The sequence below is a fragment of the Scophthalmus maximus genome, chromosome 13 (assembly GCF_022379125.1).
Source record: "Scophthalmus maximus strain ysfricsl-2021 chromosome 13, ASM2237912v1, whole genome shotgun sequence".
Lineage (NCBI taxonomy): Eukaryota > Metazoa > Chordata > Actinopteri > Pleuronectiformes > Scophthalmidae > Scophthalmus > Scophthalmus maximus.
Window position 1 is genome coordinate 23490946 of NC_061527.1, and position 24410 is coordinate 23515355.

The 24410-nt window shown below is 41.9% G+C and overlaps 1 protein-coding gene across 1 annotated transcript; it reads right to left on the bottom strand.

Moving 5' to 3' along the window:
• Positions 1-12664: 12664 nt before the first annotated feature.
• Positions 12665-19323, bottom strand: LOC118318563. Its single transcript, XM_047336969.1, has 3 exons — positions 19216-19323; positions 13933-14638; positions 12665-13772 (listed from the first exon to the last, which is right to left on the bottom strand). The coding sequence occupies exons 2-3, from the start codon at positions 13992-13994 to the stop codon at positions 13106-13108; spliced, it is 729 nt and encodes a 242-aa protein (XP_047192925.1). The 5' UTR covers positions 13995-14638; positions 19216-19323; the 3' UTR covers positions 12665-13105.
• Between the last annotated feature and the right edge of the window lie 5087 nt (positions 19324-24410).

The following is a 24410-nucleotide window of genomic DNA, read 5'->3' on the forward strand; positions in this document are numbered from 1 at the left end:
AATATTCTTTACCCGGGGCTAGACCACTTTTAGACATATTAATGGTTGACCCTGAAACTTCCTTGGGACTCAAAGTAAATAGGCTTTGGCCACTCCCTCACCTGATCTAAAATAACAGCAGCAGGACAATGTAGAAAAAGGAAGATTAATAGAGATACTGTATATAGATAGATACATAGAAATAGGAAACGTTTTTCTACTTTGTTCTCTAACATGACTACAATGTGACAATCCGAAAGGGGTGACTCATGGTGATGGATAAACGTTAAAATCTTTTGAATGTAGCATTCAGCAGTTTCAGTGTGAAAAGACAGCTCAGAACTGACTAGCTGGTGAACATAGTGGAGCATTTAGCTGCTAAAGAACAACTTACGAATATTGGAGAAGAGCATGTCATGCTCAGAACAATCCATCTAATAGTTTCAGTTAATTTCAATCAAAACAACAAATGTCAATGCCAACTTCATGGTATAGCACAAGATGGGAAGTCTAGAGTCATTAGGATTCATCCACTGGTAATCATTCCAGTTCATCCAATGGTAACAGAGAGATAGCAATATGCTACTCAAGTGAAACTGCAATGTTTACAAGGTCAAAGCGGAAATATAGGCAACTCAGCATTGTATTTCAATTGAACTACTTAGTTTTGAGTTATACCTTCTATGTACTTTATCATCTTGATATTTTGACAGAGCTACTCAGGGGATATGCAGAATTGCTTAAAAAAATACATATATATTCTTTCCAATATTAAATATATTAAGCTAAGAATATGGTATTACATTATAGGTACATTACAACTTCTGACTCCATTAGGTTAAACATCACCTGCTGAAAGACTGTCAATAATCCAAACATAGGTGAAATTAGCTTGATTCACAACTAAAACATTTTAAAACTGAAATTGAAAAAAAAAAGGTTTTGGGTGCATGACTACAAATTAATCAATGCTTAATATTTTGATTTTAAATCAATCTGTTCTGAATACTTCTTTGGAATATAGGTTGTAAACTCAGACATAATCACAGCTTTTTTTTAGGTAACACCATGGAAATAATCTGTCAATTAGAAATACCATTGAGTTACAGAAGCTAGTGAAACAACATGTACAGCGAGCTATAGGCAATGTCAGGACCGAAGGCTTTCAGTAGGATTTTGAACCTTTTACTTTGTTTATTTGTAAGAATTGATATATGTTGATCATACATGCCAAATATTGGACAAACCATGATTTTGAGAAAAAAAAGTTCACTCAAACAGATGTAAATCTTGCTAATTAGCAGGTTCACTAGCTACAAGTAACTTCAACAGGAGATGCTAAAAACCACCACCCATGAATTTAGCAGCAATAAATATATAATTTTTATGAATCTTAGCCAACTATGCTTTCGCACCAAAACAACTGAATGTGATTGACAAGAGATGGACTGTGTGTAATTGATGAAGATAATAATGGTCATTCATTGGATTTTTAAGCATGTAACAGGCCAAAATTATTCAACACAAGAACAATGCAACAGTATTTACATTTTTTTAAATGGCAAGACCTTAGCAGTAGCACCACTTTGAATGTAAAGGTACCCACTAAGGGGTCTTTGGGGCTGAACTTTTATGCAGAGGGAAGGCAATGCCAGTCTAGTGATTTGTAGGTAATTTTTCCACTTCGGTCAAAACTGAAATATCTGAAAAACTACTGGATAGATTGCCATGAACTTTTGTACAGACATTCATAGTTTCCAGAAAATGATTCCTAATTAGCCACCATGAAGCTGACATTTGTGGCTGTGAGTGAAGTGTCTCAACAACTATTGAATGGACTGCCAGGGAATTTGGTACAGACACCCATGCCTCCCTCAGGGGGATGAGTGTCATTACTTGCAGTGACTTGAGATTTTCCTGACTTTTCAATTTCAATTTGTCCAATATGCTGTCAGCATGCTGACATTATCATTAGCTCACAGCACCATGAGTCTAAGTAAAGCTTCAAAGCGTGGCTGTAGACAATTGAGGTCAAAGAGAACAACTCTGGAATGAATCATGTTGGGGTGCATGATGATGAGCTGACTCGTCCTAAATTCACTTAACAAAAGACCAGTCTAGTGTCATACACCAAATATTTAATACTGAGCAATGGTTCTGTCCTAAAGGATATACATGCATGAGAAGCTTAAAAGGAGGTTTTGATCAATTTAAAAGGCACTGCTTCAGAGCAAATTAATGAGCAGCAAAAAAACAGGAAAAAGAACCTTCAATCAGAGATACTAAACAGCAGCTGGCAGTAATGGTTAACGGCTGATTTTCTGAGATTAGAGGAAGAATCCTATCCTGTTGCGTTGTGACCAAAAAGAGCAGGAAAATAATGAGACTTTAATGTCTCTGAAAATGGTTGATCGGATGCTTTCTTGCTTGGTCCACTTCTGCTTCTCTCTCACTGCCTCAATGAGTTGAAGTGTGGGGGGCAAAATTGCACATACAATTTTGGATTACATGTGCAAGTTTATGTTATACTTCACACCTCATTGCTGCCTTTCCTAGACCACATTCAATACACACAACACACAAAATTGAAAAGGACTTCAAACTATAAAAAGATTGACTTGATAAGAGGCAGTTCTGCTTCCTGAGCTTTTAAAAAAAAATGTTGTCAAGCCTGGATCCATATTTGGCACATATGTCTGATTTAGCTTTATTTTACTTTTTCAAAATAATGTCATCCTATTGGTATGGTATATTGTATCCCATATTTGCTTTTGAGGCCACCGGAGCTCTCCTCTGTAGTGCCCCTATGCCCCAAAACTTCATGCATTCAATTAAACTGGAGGTGGATGCCAGTGATCCTGCAGGACAATGACAGTAGCATTGATCATCTGAACACTGAAAAACAGGACATAGCCTTATTAGCATCAGAGCACGTGTAAGTGCATCTAGGGTCCAGCACTGTGTCAAACCATCACTTTTTCTGCCCACAACCTATTGTGATCTTAATTCAGATGCAGAACAGGAACCAACATTTCATGTACTGGTCCTTTTTGCTCCAGGAATTTTAATTTTGAAAGTCATAACAACAGTGATTTAAACATAATATATATTTTTTTAATCAAATAGATTTCCTGCATGCAGCAAAATTCCACCCTGACACCTGGTTTTCACTTTCCATGACAGCAAATATGTCTTGCTACATCCTTATACCTTTCCCTCCACTTCTGTCTTTCTTTGTTCCAATACTTGCATACTAACTATGTGGTATTTGCATGACAATGTAGCCAGGGTTGTCAATAATTTATCAAGTCTCACTTCATACCACTGCTCAACTTCTAAATGTCATGTAGTGAACGACATTGATGCTTGGCTGACTTGCTTCAGAGTCTTGATGTCTGAGAACTTAAATTAACCCTTTTAGCCAAATTAGCCAAAAAAAAACCATAAAATATGCTATATTATAAAAAGTATGTGAGTTGACATAACTGTGTAACTTTGTACACAGTGAGAAGTCTCACTGAGCTGTTTGCTCTTCAGTGGTTGTTACTGTCACCAAATCTCAACTGAACCCTTGTGGGAGATTGTGGAATCATCGTTATCATCCATCACCAAAAACACTAAATGGCATGAATAATGCTAATTATTATATCAATCCTAATGTAAACTGAAGCTGTTCTGGTGGGGCCTGCTGTGTCTCTGTTTTAACTATCTAGAGATTAATGTTAAATTAATGTACTCTGCTAAAGTAAGCAGAATATAAGTGATAAAGTGAGAGTCCGCTACCCTGCTCACTAATCTAGCTGTAATGTATCCTTGGTATTGTTTTCAGCAGAGCTCAAATTAACTTCACCTTGACAAGGTCTTAATGCTAAGCCAAAGTCTCAATTGCATATTCTGTTGGTCAGAGTGAAGACTGATCTACACAGTAAGCCATACTACAATGGTTTACTATAATGTGTATTGTCTATACAGCATATGCTGTAAAGAGTACATTTTCATTATACAGCCCTAAGTGTAAAATTCTCTGCATTTGTATGCGGCACCATGAAGAAGCATTGCATTACAGTGCTGTTGATGAATAGAGGCCTACAGTGTCAGTTTGGGTGGAAAAAGCTCTCTCAAGCGCTTTAGTCATCTCTTAATGTCCCTCTTACTGCACTGTTTTCAAAGCATTTACAATATAGTATGCATGTTATGCAAGTCATTTGCAACTTAACACCACTTGCAGAGACTCATATGTTAGCAGAATGACAGCCACAATGACACCAACGCTCTGTAAACTGCTTGCTGTGCTCGTCTTTCTCCTCTTCTGATGCAACCTTCAAACTGTGAGCTTCACTCGTTGCATCGTAAAATGCAAATAATGTTTTTATACAAACTCTTCACTTTCTTTTTCATACATACACAGTGCTTTCAGGGAGAATAGAAAAAAATGATCTAATCTCTAAATAGATTCCTCCTTTTTCTCACTGACACCTAGTCTGGTTTAGTTCACACAGTATACTCATCAGGAGAGTCAGATTTTCTTACAATCCAAAAGCCAATTAGAAAGCTAGTATTAAACATTTATTCACTGTATTATATTAAATAACTTAATAAAGTCATGCCATTCACTCTTCAACAATTCTCTATCTGATGGATTGATCCAGACTTATTTCTCTGGCACCCCCAAGACATTGATTTATCAAAAGGCTACAACTTGTCCTCAACATTGCTGCTAACCAGAACCAGAAAATCAGGTTACATCAAACACATTCTGATCTCTCCAGTGTCTGCAGAAACAGTCCAGAGGTCATCCACCTGGGTCATCCATGCCCAGAATTCCTCCCCTTTAAATTAAAAAAAACTCCCCTTTTGGAAACCTGGTTCCATCCAACATCAAAGATGAACTTGCATTAGTTTATGTTTTGGTTATTAATGGGACGTGCCATGAACTGGGAAGTCAACACGGACATTATCGCCTAACCCAGTGGTCTCCAACCTATTTGACCCTTAAAATGAAGATAACACAGTTCCTAAAGCTTTATATATAGTTATACTATATATAGATTAACTGTTATAAAAAAGGAAAACACCAAACTATTATGAAGAGTGGAAAAAAAACATTGGAATGTGTAGGCCTACTATGAAATAAACACAGAAATATGCAGGCCTGTTTGAGTCTTTCCAATATTTGTGGAAAATTTATAAAAGAAAATAAAAGTTTTCAAGGTTAGCCACCTGCAGGCGGAGGGGAGGCGGCGGGCTGTAGGATGGAGGATGTGACGTATATGTTTGTTGAAGAAATATTAAAACCCTTTTTATTTTATTTCAGTGTCACAGTATCCATAGGTTCCTCTATATTAATTTTGGAGTGGTGGCCTGTCGCTCCAAAATTATTGCCGCCGCTGCTACAGAATTTAAAAGTCATGCATCAACTTAACGGTACCTGTGTTTTGATACAAGCTAGCAATTACCATGCATGCTAACGTTCCAGCAACAGAGTGAAACATGGACCAAGTTAATCAGTTAAAGTCTGACTGTAACAGAGAAAGCGACGACAACTGCAGCAAATGCTGGGTTTTTATTAGCTGCAATGTAGCTACACTGTTGGTTGTCTTGTGGTCTCTGCGACTGTCAGCCTGCTAATCAGTCCAGTAAAGAGCTGCCCCCGCTGCTAAAAATAATCATAGAAGAAACACTGGTATCACCTCGATCTCCAAAATGAGAGGTGTTCCCTTTGCAAAAAAGAAAGAAAAATAGCCGTTATTTATTTCCATTTCTTTTTTCAAAGCTACAGAGAGCCACTGCAGAGGGGCTGAAGAGCCGGATGTTGCAGACCTCTGGCCTCACCAAATAGTCTATTTACACTTCCAATGAACAAAAAGCAAGAATGGCTTTTATTTGGAGTCATGTTTGTGTCCGCCTGACTTAATGTGAGTCCAATATGCACCCCCCTTTTAGCTCTTGTTTGGCTTCACTCACTCCTGAGGGAAACAATTTTTTTTTGTGCTGCTTCATCAATCCAATATGTTTATCAAAAACTTTCCTTTATGTCTTTTGGTACTGGACACATAATTACTGACTCATCACTGAAAAGAGTGATGAGTGAATCCAAATGAAAGCCTTAGTAAAGCACCATAGAGCTGTGGGGACCAGAATGGTTGAGTGTTTATTTTTTTGTAGGTCTCTATGAGTTCAGTTACATATCATTATTTCATTCATTGTTAATATAAAAATATTAAGTATAGAAACTTGAAAAATTACATTAGTAAGTAGCAAGTTTCTCTGTGTCTATTTATGGTGTTTCTTTTGTCAGCCAGCTGCAAAATTGTTTTGATAGCTCATTGTAAAATACATGAATTAAGGTTTGGTCAACATTTAACATCTGCCACAAAGGACACCCTGGTGAATGAAAATTAAAAAAATGTGTCACACAATCTCATTACTAGGAGTTCAGTGACAGGAGTGTTTGAGTATTCAACAATTGTGGAAATTATGTTCAGCTTTAACTGAGTAAGTATATGGAGATAAATTAGTCTCAGAATGGACACAAATGTGTATTACATGATTTAGAAATGAAAAATAAGAGTAAAAAATGCGTACAATGATTTGTGCATAACTTTGGGTACTCACAAATGCGTGTTCAAATCCACACACAAATACAAAGCTATTTGAGCGCAAGTAAAACAGTGTTATGAGTGCACACATCACACTGATATACTCATCTGAACAAATAGATTTTTGACCTCAACTTCACGGATGTAGTAATGTTCGATATAGCTCCCTGTGAGTACCAATATCTAGAAATATTTGTGACATTCTTTGAATTCATTTACAAGTTGTTAATTGCGTGTGCACAGATCACCTGATACGCACAGATCAGCTTACACTTGCATATGGAACTTTGAGACTCTTTTTCCACACTGGGACATTCATTTAATTTGTGTGTAATATTAAAGTCAATTTTTAAATAGACAGAATAGATTGCCACACCTTGTTTACAACTTATACAATATAAAATAAAGGTGAATATAAATATATGGTAAAACAATTATATTCCATAAGAAGCCTCCACAAGGACGGTGAGTCACAGAAGGTCATTGCTGAAAGCACTTTCACGGTTCAAGTTGACTGGAAGGAAAGTGTGGTAGTAAAAGTTGCACAAGCAGCAGGAATGACCGCAGCCTTGAGAATATTGTCAAGCGAAGCCGATTCAGGAACTTGGGAGAGCTTCACAAGGAGCAGACTGAGGCTGGAGTCGTTCAACTGTCGCATTCCTAGTATCAAGTCACTACAGAACCAGAGACAACGTCAGAAGTGTCTTACCTGTGCTGATGAGATAAAGAACTGGACCGCTTACACACACAAATACAAAGCTATTTGAGCGCAAGTAAAACAGTGTTATGAGTGCACACATCACACTGATATACTCATCTGAACAAATAGATTTTTGACCTCAACTTCACGGATGTAGTAATGTTCGATATAGCTCCCTGTGAGTACCAATATCTAGAAATATTTGTGACATTCTTTGAATTCATTTACAAGTTGTTAATTGCGTGTGCACAGATCACCTGATACGCACAGATCAGCTTACACTTGCATGTGGAACTTTGAGACTCTTTTTCCACACTGGGACATTCATTTAATTTGTGTGTAATATTAAAGTCAATTTTTAAATAGACAGAATAGATTGCCACACCTTGTTTACAACTTATACAATATAAAATAAAGGTGAATATAAATATATGGTAAAACAATTATATTCCATAAGAAGCCTCCACAAGGACGGTGAGTCACAGAAGGTCATTGCTGAAAGCACTTTCACGGTTCAAGTTGACTGGAAGGAAAGTGTGGTAGTAAAAGTTGCACAAGCAGCAGGAATGACCGCAGCCTTGAGAATATTGTCAAGCGAAGCCGATTCAGGAACTTGGGAGAGCTTCACAAGGAGCAGACTGAGGCTGGAGTCGTTCAACTGTCGCATTCCTAGTATCAAGTCACTACAGAACCAGAGACAACGTCAGAAGTGTCTTACCTGTGCTGATGAGATAAAGAACTGGACCGCTTACTGGTCCAAAGTCCTCTTTTCAGGAGAAAGTAGAATTTGCATTTCATTTGCAAATCAAGGTCCCAGAGTCTCGAGGAAAATTGGAGAGGCTCATTATCCAAGTTGCTTTAAGTCCAGAGTTAGGACCATCCCACATTGCCAAAAGCACTACTAGGTAGTGGTTGCTTCTTGATATTACTCTGTTTGATTGGCCAGCCAAATCACCTGACCTCTCACCTGGAGAAAGGGAATTCATCCGCTAGAATGCTGTTCATAGACTACAGCTCAGCATTCAACACTATCGTGCCCGCCATACTCATCCCAAAGCTCAGGCTCCTTGGGATACCCCCCTCCCTCTGCTACTGGACCCTTGACTTCCTGACAGAATGCCCCCAGGTGGTGAGAATGGGCGACATCACCTCCTCTGAAATATCCCTGAGCACAGGAACCCCCCAGGGCTGCGTACTCAGTCCCCTCCTGTACGCCCTGTACACAAAAGACTGTGTGGTCACACACACTTCCAATGCCATTTTCAAGTTTGCAGGTGACACTACAATAATAGGCCTCATCGCGAACGACGATGAGACAAGCTACAGAGAGGAGGTCGAGGCCCTGGTGTCATGGTGCCAGGACAACAAACTCTCTCTCAACGTCTGCAAGACTAGGGAAATGATTGTGGACTTCAGGAAGCGATGGGGGGGGGGGGGGGGGGTCATGCCCCCATATACATCAACGGAGCTGAGGTGGAGAGAATCTCCTTTAAGTTCCTCGGTGTGTACATCAACGACAACCTCACCTGGTCCAAACAGGTAGACTCTGCAGTCAAATCTGCCCAAAAACGCCTCTACTTCCTGAGGAGACTCAAGAAGTTTGGCATGTCTGCTCCAACACTCACAAAACTTTTATCGATGCACCATCGAAAGTGTACTCTCTGGCTGCTGCACTGCTGTGGACCGAAAGGCCCTCCAGAGAGTGGTGAAGACAGCAGAGCGCATCATCGGTCGCCAGCTCCCCTCCGTGCAAGGCATCTATCACACACAGCACGTTTTCCGTGCTTAAAAAAGTACGTAAAATCACCATGGACCGCAGCCACCCAGGCTCTGGTCTGTTCTCACTGCTGCCATCTGGGAGACGCTACCGCAGCATACAGGCGCGAACCACCAGACTCAAAAACAGCTAATACCCCCAAGCCATCAGCCTTCTCAACCAGCAAGCTGAACCCAGCACCTAGAAACTGATAAGATTTATCACAGACAATACAACAATGATCCCTGGACTCTTTATACTATTGACACTTTGAACCAAAACTTTATTTTCAATTAATGCCAAGTAACATTGTTACCTACTGTCACTGTCGTGCTTTTACTGTATTGAATGCCACTTATTATTTCTTTTGCTTATTATGATTTTATTTTTGTTTGAACTACGGAACTCCTGCGGGCCTGCTGCGGGCCACTTAAAACTTGAAACTTGAAACCTGAACCCCATGCAATATGAAATATTGTCAAGAGGAGGATAAGAAACACCTGACCCAACAATACAGACAAGCAGGAGGCTCAAGCTTTCAATAACACCTCAGCAGTGCTGATATGGAAAAAGTGATGCAGTTGAATCAGGAAGACGGAGACTGTAGATGTCTTAAGCAAAAGTATTTGTTACAGGAGTTCAATATCGAGGGAATTAGTAGTTCGTACAAATATCAAAAAGGTGTCAGTACATGATGTCCCAAAAACCCTCCCTATCCGGGTCAACGTTGTGTATTTAACTCTCAGACTCATGTCGTCATCAAACAGATAGAATGGCTCCATAGTTTCTCCTTAGAATAGATCTGTCTCTGTCAGAGTATGATCTAGGACTATGATGCCCAAAAATAGAGACTATCCCGGCCTGCCATTGATAAGATGACCTCGTACAGAGAGTAGAGAGAAGAATTTTTTCGTGACAAAAGCCACAGGCTGATCGCCTCCATGCCTCACCGCATTGATGCAGTAATAAGTGCCAAAGGATCCCCGACGAAGTATTGGGAGCATTAATTAACATACTTTTCAGAAGTTGGATATTTCTGTATTGTAAATCCTACTTTGATTGATCTTAGGAAATAAGTAAATATTTTGAGATACTTTTTTATTTTTATTTTCATGAGCTGTAAGCCGTCATCATCAACATAAAGTTGGAGTTTATGAAGAATTTTCATCTATCCTCCTTGAGAAACTGTTAAGACAAGTCTTCTCAGGCACCAAGCAAGGTCATCTCATCTATGGCAAGCCAAAACAATCATTGAGCAGCTGATGTCTTACTCGAGGTATCATAGTTGTGGGGAGATGACGACATTACTCTAAACTAAATAAGCTACAGAGACCGTGGAAGGGCAGTCTTCCTGAATCTGCAGCCTCTCACCACAATTATTCCATTTTAGCTGAGTCTGGCAACCAGGCTTCTAAATTATTCCATTTCAGCTGGCGTTTCACGGACAGTACTCCAATACAAACAGACAGGTAAGTGCAAATTTAAAGCTTATTCTTTAATTGCCTTGCCTAGTCTGTGTTTGATGGAGTCATAAATTACCTGAAAAAAGTTAAGTTAAAGCAAGTTTGAATTGGCCTGTGACAAATTATATTAAGATGTATAAACTAAGTTAGTTAAAGAAATTGGAAATAAATAAAGTTTAAATTTTGAGCTGAAATACGACATTGAGTAGTTTAATCCCATTGGGATTGAATTTGCACTTGTGGAGATGGTGTGCTCTGGCAGTGGTATAGTGTGACTGCATAGGTCCTCTCGGTGAGAGAGTTGCTTCCGGCTCTGCCTTTAGCTGAGTCCGGCGCAGGTAGATATCCAACAGTGCGGCTGTGCTCTGAAATAGGGCAACTAGGTACAGCTTAAAACAATGGTGACTCTGCGTCCATTGGAGAGCCAGAGACCCTGGGTTTTTATTTATTTTGTCCTTTCGTTAGGATTCTGGACAGAGATTATTGGCCCTGATATGTTTCAGAAACCTCAGGTGTGCCCGCAGTCCTTCTACACACTGCCCATTTGTGTAAATCCTAAACTTCCGAGTTTGTTTTAGAGACACCACAGAATTCGTATGAGAGCTCATTTATTCATTTAGTGTTAAAAGTGCAGACCTTTTGATGCAGCAGCACTATATATTATGGAGAAATTTATGTTGTTTGTGATGAAGGCCTATGTTGTTTGTTATAAATGTGCATCCAGTGAATGTGAAAGTATGAGAAATCAGTCCACAGAAGAGATTAATGGTAAACAAAGAAACACACAGAGATAAGGAGCGCGACTTCAGAATTATAAAAATGCAACACAAAGTTTTCGCCCAGAATGCGGCATTGCTGTTAAACGGAGAGGATGACAGTGTTCATGCCTTGTGGTTCATTGATGTGTTAAATAGAAACGTGAGATTGCAGTTTCAAAGAGATATGAAAGACAGTGATGAAATGTGCAAAAGTATTAATGTTAAAAAGATTTAAATTAGAAGCAATGGGTCTACAAACGAGAAGCAGTTTATACAATAGTTAGAAAACAAACATATGATAATATGATGCTTTTGTATGCCGCAGCTATTAAACAGACACACAATATTGAAGAAACATTTTTTATAGCAGCTCAGATTACGATAACATCACTGAACAGAGGAGGAGGCCCGTGAGGCTCGACCAATGGGAGCACACCCCCCACAGGCTGCATGAAGTGGCAGACAGAGACGAGGGGGGAGAACTTAACCCAGGGTTTATCGGGTCACACAAGCAGAGCAACAAGAAATTGAATGTGTTTGAATGTGAGAGCGAGATTTCTGAAGAATGTAAACAGCTGATTGATGTAGCCATAACATGCTTTCAGTACTGTTAATTATTATCAAGCCTGAGAAGAATGATAGACAATATCCTTACAATTATACTGATGAAGATTAAGTTGTAAATTCGAATTAACAATAGAGATGTTTTTCATTCCTTTAAATGCCCGAAAACAAAACAGTGGCAGATGTCTTTCAACCTTCTGAGTCAGAAACTAAGACACAGAGGCTCACCATACACACACACACACACACACACACACACACACACACACACACGGTTCAAAAATAGGATTTTCAATTGCTTAATTAACCAAATGCAATCAAATGTGTGTGGTGAAACTTTGTATTTAAAATTATCTTCAGTGGAACTGGATTAAGGCACTAATTATCATGTGGCAGTGAACCTAAATACAAATCAAAGTGATTTTCTTCCGATAAATCAATGCATGATATTCAAAATCTTTAGCAAATTCAATCAATAGGCATTGAACACGTTGGACCTGACAGGTGGGTTTTAAAACCCCAGTAGCCGCTCTCGTCCTGAAGATGTCTTTGTTCATGATATGTCAACATGTATTCATTATTTTATTCATTTGGATCATCACATCATCAATTCTTTCTCTCATAGTCAGGTTGCTATCAGAAATCTAAACAATATCATCACATGCTGATTATTTACCAATTAAGACATTCATTAATCAATTAAGTCTAGTAAAACAGAATAAAACAGTGATATATATATATATATATATATATATATATATATATATATTAGGGCTGGGCAACGATTAAAAATTTTAATCGCGATTAATCGCATTATTTCCCTGATTAATCACGATTAATCACATTTTTATACACAAAATCCAATAATGAATTCAAAAGTAGTGTATAGCGCACTTTTATTTTAAATGTTCTGCCATATGAACGAAAGTGCCATAACATTTGTTGTGCAAACACTTTTTAAACACACAACATATCAGCATGTTTTAAATGGTAGCAGAAAAAAACTGCCCACAAAATCCTGAGCCACATTCATAACATTAAAACAGTCAATTTCTGAGGTAACAGCAGAAATATTTTTCTTTTATCAGGGAGCAGCATAACCAGTCTATGTTCAGTACCAAATATCCCTGTTAGAGTGAGGTGAAGCACAAAAAAATTCACTGCTGGGATTTACTTGCAGGGGACTAGTCTGAAAAGTCCATGTTTACACTGGATTTCCTTTGGTCAAAAAAGAACCAGAAAACCCTTTCAGTGCAGTTTGTAGATTCCTAAAACTTAATGGTTTTTTACTCCTCTGCACTAAGCCAGTTGCTAAGGCACACAAGATTATTTACATTTTCAGATGATAAAGATGCTCTCTTCTTCTGTACAATTTGACCAGCAAGAGAAAACAACCTTTCACAGGGGACGGAGGTTGCAGGTGTGGCCAAGTACTTCTGTGCATAGGGGGCCAGCCGGCTGTGTGAGCCTGCATGTTTGGACCACCACTCTAATGGACAGGAATCTGAACTGATGGCGGGCCCTGCTCTGTATCGACGCACACTGTCCTCAATTGAGTCTTCTTCCTGTTCAGAATCAGACTCAGATGAAGCAGCCAATAGGGTTAACTTTTTCTTTGGTGGCTCTGAGGTGTTTTCTTCCATAGGTTTCTCTGCAATAACCCTCTGTTCCTTGACTAAGTTGGTGACTGAGGCCCACACCTCACTTCTCTCAGCTCTGGGTATGCACTTGAGGTCCTTGAATCTAGGGTCCAATGCAGTAGCAATCATCAGATATGCAATGCTGGCATTTCCCTTGCGTGTCTCCAGGTCTTTTCTGAATGTAGACTTGAACGTGGTCACGTAGGCAGGGTCATTATCTGAGCTCTCCATCAACCGAGAGAGATGACAAAAAGCAGGCAGGGCCACAGAGCATGAGACATACTTGTCGCCTCCCAAAAGTTCAGTCAAATACCTGCAACAGAAAAATCAACTCCACTTCAGTCAAAAATAAATTGGATTCACTTATACACAGAAAATATCCTCTACATATTCATGCTGCATTTAAACCTTTAAACCATTTCTCTCTTAAATGCACTCAGACAGGATTGTGAGAAATATGATGTAAAACATACCTGCAAGGCTCCAGTAGCGTTTCCAACCTCTGCAGTTTGTCCATTTCAGCTGTAGTTGGCATGGCAATCTTGGTGTTTGTTACTACTTCTTCTGTCCATGTTCAACTTGTTGTTGCTCTAATTCTGCTGCACTTGCAGGACTGTGTTTAAAATGCCCCACAATTTTTCTGCACTTGGCCAGGACATTGTCAAACGCACTGTTATGCAGAGATACTGTGACAGAACGCTGGAGACTGTGCGCAAAGCAGGGGACATGATCAAAAGGCAGATGTCTCGCAGCAGCGATCATATTTCGTGCACTATCTGTGCTAAGTGTGGTGACTTTATTTGACACATTCCACTGCTGTGCAACTTCAATAAAGTGTCCCGCGCACGTTTCAGCATAATGTCTCTCGTCCGTTTTCATTACAGTCAGAGCATGTGAATGCAGCACCCACTTTTCATCAATATAATGCGCTGTAACTCCGAGGTAGTTATGGTTACAGAGTGATGTCCAGTAGTCCCCAGTTAGAGCCACAGCGGGTGCACGTTGTAAAGTTGAGTGTTTCTCAGACCGACGTCTTCCACTACACTTATCGGCCTGCAGTCTGTAGCTATCCACTTCGCTATTGCATTTGTTAGCTTCTCTTGCTTTGGCAGACACAAAGTCTGGTCAACTGATCAAGCTCAGGAACCACCAAGCAGAGTTAGTGTTGAGCATCTAACTCTGTGGAGGACACAAAAAGGACACTGAAACAACATAGCACGACTTCTGCATCTTTCAGGACACACAAAAAGCACCCCAAAAGGACTATTCTTCTTCTTTTCCATGGACTTGGTAACGTAACTTGGGCATACAGCATAGCATGAAGCAACACGGCTAAGTATAGGAATTTTTAACCTTGTACGTGTACTGTGTTAATTTGAGTCAATGTGTTCACTTAATGTTGATGTTATGTCTATCAATAAGTTATTTGGATGTTAGGGCCCTGTGACTAACCCTCTCTTAACCTGAAACTCTTTGTCCTGCAACAAATGGCCCTATCAAAGAAGCACAGCATGTGGCCGAGCAGACACCTCTGATGCCGCCATTTTGTAGTTTCTTTGTTCACCGCCATCTTGTTTGTAGACCATTGACCTTTACGGCCACCTAGTCTGTATACTCACACAGACACACTTCACACACACACACACACACACACACACACACACACACTCTCTCTCAGACTTATATATATTTTGTTGTTTGTTAGATTAGATATTGTTGTTTCAACTTGTCTTTTAAATAAATGTTATTAAATATGCAGTCTGGTCTATTTAATGTTGCATAAGTGTGAGTATTGTCAATCACTGACCAGTAGAACTCCAAATCCTTCAACCTCTGCTAACTACCAAGGTGGTGATTCTGGTGGTAGTTATTACTTTAATTATCAATCAGAATTCCAAATTGATAATTAGAATATTGTAAATGAGACCGAATCAATTGCTTGGCAATCATTTCCCTTCCTTTGTAGGGTGGTGCCCCGAGGAAGTTATTATTTAATATTAATATTTTATTATTTTGATTGCCATAACTGATCAATTATATTGCTTAGACAAATGGTACTTTTACCAATGTCCAGGCACAACACAGGTGTGTGTTATTTTTAAATCCATCAGTTTACAAAATCAGATTCGAATTTTGAATCAGTCTGCTTTAATTCTCTTTAAAGAAATAAGAGGGTTTGACTATATGAAAGCTTCCTAGTCAGATCTCCTTGCTGCATCATGTTCAAGATGTGCAGCCCTGTATAAACAACACAGACAACAGTCATGACCAAGTACTATGGCTGAAATTGAACAATTATGACAATTATGGTAGCAACAGCGGCTACATCTCTGCGAAACCTTGCCATGCCAATACCACAGGTGGAAACCAGTATGAGCAATATGCAACAGGGCGATAATGTGACACACACTTCTCATGCAAGTGGAAGCTGATGATGTTCTGAGGCCCAAAGCCAGTGCTGAGGTGAGGGCTTGCCTTAGATCAGGGGAGGGCAGATATAATGTTCCTTAGACATACAGTCAGTGTCTCTTTTTCTTTCTCAGCACAAAAGTGAGCTTTAAACAGTCTTTTAGACTCATATTCCAATGTCTCTTGTTCTTGAAAACAGTCCAGTGTCTCTCAACTCTCTGTTTTCGACCCTTGGCCTCTGTAAGGGCCCTGCATGCCTCTCGATTCTGACGTCACTTCTCTGAAAAGGCTTGAGATATTACACTTTATGTATAATGAAGCTAGAATATATGAACGTTTCACTTTTTGAATTCAGTTAGGGAAAAAAAACAAAAAAGTTTCCACAATATTACATTTTATTGAGATTTTTTTGGTTTGTCTCTAGTTGGTTTGCCAAATTATGTTGTTGGTGTGATGTTAGCTATGGTAGCAGAAGAGTTATGAGTATTGCTGCCTACAGCAGATGTGCTGGCTCTGGGAAAACGTCTCATCTTCCTAAAGTTACCCATGATGGTCAACTAGAAGTTACATTACTTGCTGTCTCCATGTTTGCTCTATATCATGGTCTGTACAACATGCAAAGGGTTTTATAGCCAGAAGGAACTTAAAAAAAACAACATGAACAAGTCAGGCCTCCTTCAGTTTCCTGGAGGAATGGTTGGAGGGTCAACAAAAGTGAATTGTAAATGTATCAAATGTATGGTGTTGAATGACATCCGTTTTAGCTGAATGACTTCAGGCTTTAGTCTGTTGGTCCAGCAAACAACTAGCTTGCCCAACTCCCCAGTGTAAACCTTGGATTCGATGGGCATCAGAGGGCTCTCTCTTCAGTGCTGCTGGACAGTGTAGAAGAATTGTTCTCTGATTCAGCAGCAGAAAATTTAAATGTATTTTTTCTTCGGCTTTATCTGTTCTCTGACTGCTCAGCTGATTGCTCCTCAGTCTTCATTTATCATTTTCTCCACTGTTGCATCTGTTAAAATCAGCCAACCAACCTTGTTACTTTATAGGTGGTGGCGTTTTGTCATATTACAAAAATTTAACATGTTTGATATAACTGTGGATGATAGTGGAAATCTGTTTAGTAAAATTGTGTAAACTTTGACCATTTCATATTCACTTTAACAACGTATGTGTACAAATGCTGAGTAAACAAAGCAAACCATCCATGCCTCTCTGTCTGCATGACTTGTACACACCAAACTCCCCCCATCTCTTTAATCCATTCATGGCCAAAAAATGTAAATCCTTTGCTGCGATCAACCCCAAATATACTCCTCCTCTCTGTCAAAAGCACTCCTCAGTGTCCTGAAGCCTGTAGCAGAGTTTAGAAAAGGTGTTATCGCAGCTTTACGACACAACAGCAAGCCATTAATCTCACGTCAAACTATGACGAAAAATGTTCGTCAACAACCTTTTTTCCTTGAATAAGACAAGAAATTGACGCGCTAAAAATAGATCTTTGATGATAAAAGTCATGACGAATCGAAGTTTTGTTTTTGTTGATGGGACGAAAATGTTTATTGTTAAGAAAAAAATTATATTTTTCTCTGGCACGCATCTAGTCCAGCTGTGGCGAAACCGCGGCTCACAAGCGGCATTCAGCTCTCTGGCTGCTCCTGTGTGGCTTGTGTGTGTTTAGCCTAGTTAGTAACCGTTAGCAGGGCAGCGCTCAGACTGCAGCTTCGCTCCACTCACGTTCTACGTTCACGCGCGCGGATAACAAACTGTTTCGGAGAATCTCGACTCAGGACACAGAACCCTGAACCAGAGACTCAGTTGTTGTGGCTGTTGTTGTGAACACTGCGTTTGACAACGTCTTTACATCTTTACTGTCGCTGCTCCACAGCTGATCAGCTGTTGATTCAACATCAAAACTCAATGTAACGGGTGTCCAATACTGCGCTTTGTTGTTCCCTAAACAACAAACATGACAAGTGTGAGACTGATATATGAAACACAAAAACACACACACAAACACACACACACACACACACACACACACACACACACACACACACACACACACACTTCTTTAATAGCAGGATTAATAACATTTCTCCAGCAGTGGAGAGCAGCCTTATATATAAAATATGTCAGAAAATAAGCTTAATTTCTTTGAAGAAGAGGAAGACTGAGAAAATGTATTCTGATATTTCATAAGTAAAAGTCTTCAGAGTGAAATGTTATTTTATGAATTTCAACACTTGATACAACCTGTCACCTGGATTTCAATTTCCAATAATTGTATTAGCCTAATTTCATTTATTTTAAAGAGAGAGAACTTTTTGACTAAAAGTCGAAAAGACATTTTCCGTTTTTGTTGACTAAAACTATGAAGGATAAACATGCCTAAAATGTGACTAAATCTAATAAGCATTTTCGTTTAACGACTAAGACTAAATCAAAAATAGCTGCCAAAATTAACACTGGTTCACAGCAAGTCACCTGTCAAGAGAGACTAAGATGGATGATTTGCTCCTGACGTAATAGACACCATGCCAGTAAATTTGATGATGACAAGATTATTTTAACTCTTTTTTCCCCCCTCTTTTTTACCACATTTAACTACTTATAAAATTACAGGCTGAGTCAGGTGGGGTTACCAATGCGAAAAGCCTGTACATTTTGTAATTTAAAACCTAGAATTTAAATGTGGAGACATTTGCTTCTTTCCTTTTCTTGATTTGCAATTGTATCTTTTGTTAGGGTCTTTATGGGACAGGACATGTAATATTAATGTGAATAATGCAAAGTGTCTCCATTAAACAAGTAATTTTGTCTGTCTTTGAATCTGGATGACAAAAGGATTATCATAATGTTATTTTAGTATGCAGGTGTGAATGTTATTGTTACAAAAATGTTAAAGCTCAGTGACTCTGGAATATTTCATGTCAGGCATTGGTTATTGTAGCTACCCCACGAATTCCTTCAAACAATGTTTACTGTTGGGATGCTGTTAAAGGATTATATTCTGGCTGCAATAATAGTAACCCAAAGGTCTCAGTATGCTAAGTGAGACCTTGAGGAATTTTTATGAAGCTGAAAATGTTGTTTTACTAGCTTTAGATGTATAATGAATTAGTAAATAATATACTAACCATTAACATAGACATTAGTGGCCCTTTCTGAACACTTAATGGTAAGGGTTGCATTATTGTTGTATTATGGATTTATAAAAACTAATCAGGACAAGGCAAGTGACATTAACACTTACTGAGCCATAGTCAAAATAACTTGAAATCTGAAAATAAATAGCAAAATAGCTTTTGCAATGCAGTAACTCAAACTTCATTTTTCAAACTCACATTTGACCATCTAACTGTTACATGAAGCATACATCACCCCATGCCACATTGAGGAGCTCCCCAGCAGGGGTGCCTTGATCCCAGGAAAAAGTCAAACCCTGAGGACTGATATCCAATCACTGGCCCATCGTCTCAACCTGCTACTGCAGGATATGCAATCACATCAAAGGGCACCCTTGTTCACAGACAGTATCACTAAATTATAGAACAAAGAACTCTCCAGTCTCCTGTCTTTGTCTTGATACTCTGACCCACTGATATGTATGCAGCCATTCATTGATTTTTACAGTGAGCTGTTAGTCTTTAACTTTGACACTTAAACTTTTATCACAGGTTGTGGTATTTTTTTAAAGCCATGCCTCAGAAATGCATAGCATCACAATTAGCAATCTGATACCTTCCTTCTGAACCTGAGCAACTGTTCGACAGTCAGGTTGAGTTTTGACTATTTGGAGATTGGAACAGCGGCTGATATGTCTGAGTCAGGCACCCATCTGCCAATTTACTTGGCCAACCAATAAATCAATGGGCTCTATTGTCTATGATGCTTCTCAAAAAGTTTGATTGTCTAACTGTTTATATATATATATATATATATAACTTTTTTATAGTACCCCCCCCCCAATAATTTTGTTTTTTGATATGATGATATACTATATTAAAGTCAAAGAAAATTACTCAAGTCATATACTGTAGATAATGTGCTCGAAAAAAGATACCAAAGATTGACTCAGTAATCTTATTCCATGTGGCTGGTCGACATAAGGTAGAATCAAAAACATTAGAAAATTGGCCAGTACAACAGTACAAACATTTCAGAAAACAACACTTAGAAAGAGATTTTTCCCAGGAGTGACAGTTTAATTTGGAAGTTTTAGAAAATCAACTGGTTGTATCTACTGTATGTAAAGTTTGCAATATTTGAAGATAGTATGGATCAATTAAGTAATTGTTTCATAAGTAAATGATTCAAAGACTAAGATGAGGTCTGAACAGGTGTGTTTGGAAACATTGAACGATTTCAGGACAGCAAACAGATAGGATTTCCACCCCTCGCAGTATAACGAACCCAGGTAAAACCCAAGAATGCAGGCACGACTCAGAGGAAAATCAGTATAAACAGTCTTTAATCTGGCAAAGGTCGGTACACGGTAAATCAGTCCACTTTGGCAGAAGTACAGATATCCGATGGGCAAAGGCAAGGTCAAAATACAAAACTGGTCAAAAACTATTTAACCCTCACTAGGAAGAAACACAGGAGATTGCTGGAACTCTCACACAGAGCAAGAGATGAACTTGCAACACGAGGAAGAGAACACAAAGGAAATCACCCCCTAACTACTATATAGTGCCTTCGCCATTTTGTAGTGGTGTCACAGTCAGCTCACCTTCATGCCCAGTAGGTTCCCATGTCACCTCCCCTCTGTCCCGCACGAGCAATCAGCTACACCCACCTCAGCACCTCACCTGGCCCCGCAGCTGCAGCTCATCACCAATCAGGTCCGTATATAACCTCCTCTCACTCATTCACTCACCGCCAGATTGTTCTTTGTACTATATGTCAGACTTTCCAGCGATAACCCATGGACGGATCTCCCGGTATCGACTCTGGCTCTGCCCCCGAAGACCCTGCCTTTGTCCCTGGTTTCCCCGCATCGCCTGAACCCCGGAGAAGACCTTTGCCTGCTGCCCCCGACCTTCCCGTCTCGCCTTGATCCCGTTAAAGACCTCTGCCTTCTGCCCCCGACTCCGAGCCTTGCCTGTGTACTGACGATTTCCTGGTTGGTGTCATCCACCGGGACAGTTCCATCAGCGTTGTCTGCCCGCCAGCAGTTTGTGAACAATAAAGCTGATTACCAACATAGCTACATGTGTCTCGTGCAATCTGGCCAGACATGGACCCGGCGGACGCACAGACACCTGCCAACCGTTTCAAGCAGATTGAAGGCGTTCTTCAGCGACATAGGTAGGCAGTCTGCCACCAGGCACAGACCCTAGACATGTTAGCCACGCGGATGCAGCAGCTAGCAGCGGCGCTAACGCAGCTGACAGTGGCGGCTCCAGCTCCGGTTCCAGCTCCGGCCAGAGAGGTTCCGGAGGTTCGTGTCGGTACTCCGGAGCGCTACGACGGCGATCCCAAGATATGTGGGGCTTTTCTGACAAACTGTACGCTCCTGTTCCACCTACAACCCCACACCTTCGCTTCAGAGGATGCTATGGTGGCGTTTGCAATTACCCACCTGACGGGAAGAGCTCGGCTCTGGGGGACCGCCGAGTGGGACCGCCAGACCCCCGCACGCTCCTCGTTCAGGGCATTCTCCGAGGAGCTCCGTAGGGTGTTCGGCGTGGGATATGCCAGCTCGGAGGCGGCACAGGGATTAATGAGCCTGCGTCAAGGAGACCGGTCTGTGGCGGACTTCTCCATTGATTTTCGCAACATGGCCCGCCAGAGCAACTGGAACTCCTTGGCCGTTCGCGACGTTTTTCTGCACGGTCTCGTGGATTATATCAAGGACGGCCTGGTGTCACATGAGATCCCGCCGACACTGGATGAACTGATCGGGCTTGCGACCCGGGTGGATTTCCGCGTGCAGGGAAGACGACGGGAGAGGAAGCTGAGCATGGTGACGCGTCCTCATCAGAGTCGGGCCTTTACTCCTGCCAGCGGCTCTTCTTCACCGGCAAGAGGTCGAGGAGGCGGAGCCGATGCAGCTTGGCCGATCCAGCCTCACCCCGCAGGAACGAGAGCATCACATGCAGTCCAAGTTGTGCATGTACTGTGGCCGGTCGGACATTTCGTGTCCCGCTGTCCGGTAAAAGCCAGGGCTCATCAGTAGGCAGGTAGGTGCTTGTGAGCCATACCTCCATTAAAACCTTGCAGGAGAAGAGACCCGTTTCACATCAAGCTGTTCCTCCCGGAGGGCTCTCACGCACTGTCCAACTTCATTGACTCTGGTGCTGATGCCAGCATTATGGAGGGGCTCGTACAGCAATTGGGGATCGATCGGGTCCCCCTTCCTCGACCAGTGGCAGTAAACGTGCTGAATGGCTACCTGCTGGGTGCAGTTTCATATTTTGTCGTCTCCACACATCCCGGTGATTTTGGGGTATCCATGGTTGCACCGACACAACCCGCATCTGGACTGGGCCACGGGCACCATTTTGGGATGTAACCCTTCCTGCCATCTGGTGTGTCTCCAGGGAGCGGACGTCTCTCGGCGCACTACGGCTCCCAAATCGACTCCAGAGGTGGCGGGGGTCCCGTTGGTGTACCACGACTTCCGGGAGGTGTTCAGCAAGGCGAGGGCTCTTGCCTTACCTCCCCATCGGCCGTACGACTGCGCCATCAACCTGCTACCCGGCACGTCTCCACCCAGGGGATGCCTGTTTTCCTTGTCAGCTCCGGAGAGGGAGGCCATGGACACATCCATAAATGACTCTCTGGCTGCAGGCATCATTCATTCATCCCAGGATTTTTCTTTGTGGGGAAGAAGGACAAGACACTGCAGCCATGCGTTGATTACCGGGGACTCAACGATAAAACCAGAAAGAACAGCTATCCCCTTCCTCTCATCTCTTCCGCCTTGAGTTGCTGCAAGGAGCCACCATCTTCACCAAACTCGACCTCCGCAACGCCTATCACCTGGTACGGATCAGGGAAGGGGATGAGTGGAAAACGGCCTTCAACACCCCTTCAGGACACTACGACACCCCCTCCTGGGCATGTTCCGAACTCCAGGAAGCAGCTACAGAGGTTCCTGGGATTCGCAAACTTTTACCGCCGCTTTATCTGGAATTACAGCACCATCGCCGCTCCCCTCACAGCCCTACCTCCTCCAAGGTCTCCTTTACCTGGACCTCAGCCGCCGGGGAGGCCTTCCAGACTCTCAAGAAACGATTCACCTCTGCTCCCATCCTCTAAGTTCCGGATCCGGACCTCCAGTTTGTGGTGGAGGTGGATGCCTCGGACGTAGGAGTAGGGGGGATCCTCTCTCAGAGGTCGCCGGACGACCAAAAGCTCCATCCGTGCCCCTTCTTCTCCAGACGCCTATCCCCGGCAGAGAGGAATTATGATATCGGCAACCGGGAGCTGCTTGCCGACAAACTGGCGCTGGAGGAGTGGCGTCACTGGCTGGAGGGAACGAGGGATTCTTTCCTGGTATGGACTGACCATAAAAACCTGGAATACATCCGAACCGCCAAGAGACTCAATTCACGCCAGGCCCGGGGGTCCCTGTTCTTTACGCGTTTCAACTTCACCCTCTCCTACCGGAATACAAAGCCTGATGCCTTATCCCGGCAGTTCCAAGAGGAGGAGAGTACACCCACCAAGCCTGAATCCATCCTTCCGATCCCCTGCCGGTTGGTGGTCCTTACGTGGGGGATAGAGGAGCAGGTGCGATTGGCCACCGAGGGCCAGCCCACATCGTCCCTGGTCCCACATCTCCCTGGACTTCGTCACTGGTCTACCCCCATCGGATGGCTACACGGCCATCCTCACCGTGGTAGACCGATTCAGCAAAATGGCTCATTTCGTTCCCCTGGTCAAGCTTCCTTCGGCCAAAGAGACCACTCAGCTGATCATCCTCCATGTCTTCTGGCTCCATGGTCTTCCGGTTGACGTGGTGTCTGACCGAGGACCCCAGTTTACATCTGTGTTTTGGAGGGAATTCATTGTGTGTTTTGGAGGGAATTCAGTGAGCAGCTGGGGGCCTCTGTCAGCCTCTCCTCTGGGTTCCATCCTCAGTCCAACGGCCACACAGAGAGGGAGAATCAGGAGATGGAGACAGGTCTCCGGTGCATGACGTCCAGAAACCCCTCATCTTGGTCCCAGTTGCTACCGTGGGTTGAGTATGTGAACAACACCCTAACCAGCTCTGCCACGGGGCTTTCCCCCTTTCAGTGTGCATATGGCTACCAACCTCCTCTCTTCCCAGCCCTAGAGAAGGAGGTTTCCTGCCCATCCGTAGAGACGTTCATCCGCCGCTGCCACCGCACCTGGACTCAAGCCCGAACGTCGCTCCTCCGTTCCGCCGAATGCTACGCCAAGGCTTCTAACCGTCGTCGCTCCCAGGCACCCACTTACCAGGTTGGACAGAAAGTGTGGTTGTCCACTAGGGATCTTCCCCTACGAGTGGAGTCTCAGAAATTGGCACCCCGGTTCATCGGGCCATTCCCCATAAAGAGTATCATCA

Bases quoted from the DNA above. Each gene is read 5' to 3' on its own strand.
- LOC118318563 (XM_047336969.1), bottom strand. From the start codon at position 13,994: ATGCCAACTACAGCTGAAATGGACAAACTGCAGAGGTTGGAAACGCTA. The intron at 13,773-13,932 runs GTATGTTTTACA...TTTCTGTTGCAG, and splicing joins ACGCTACTGGAGCCTTGCAG to GTATTTGACTGAACTTTTGG.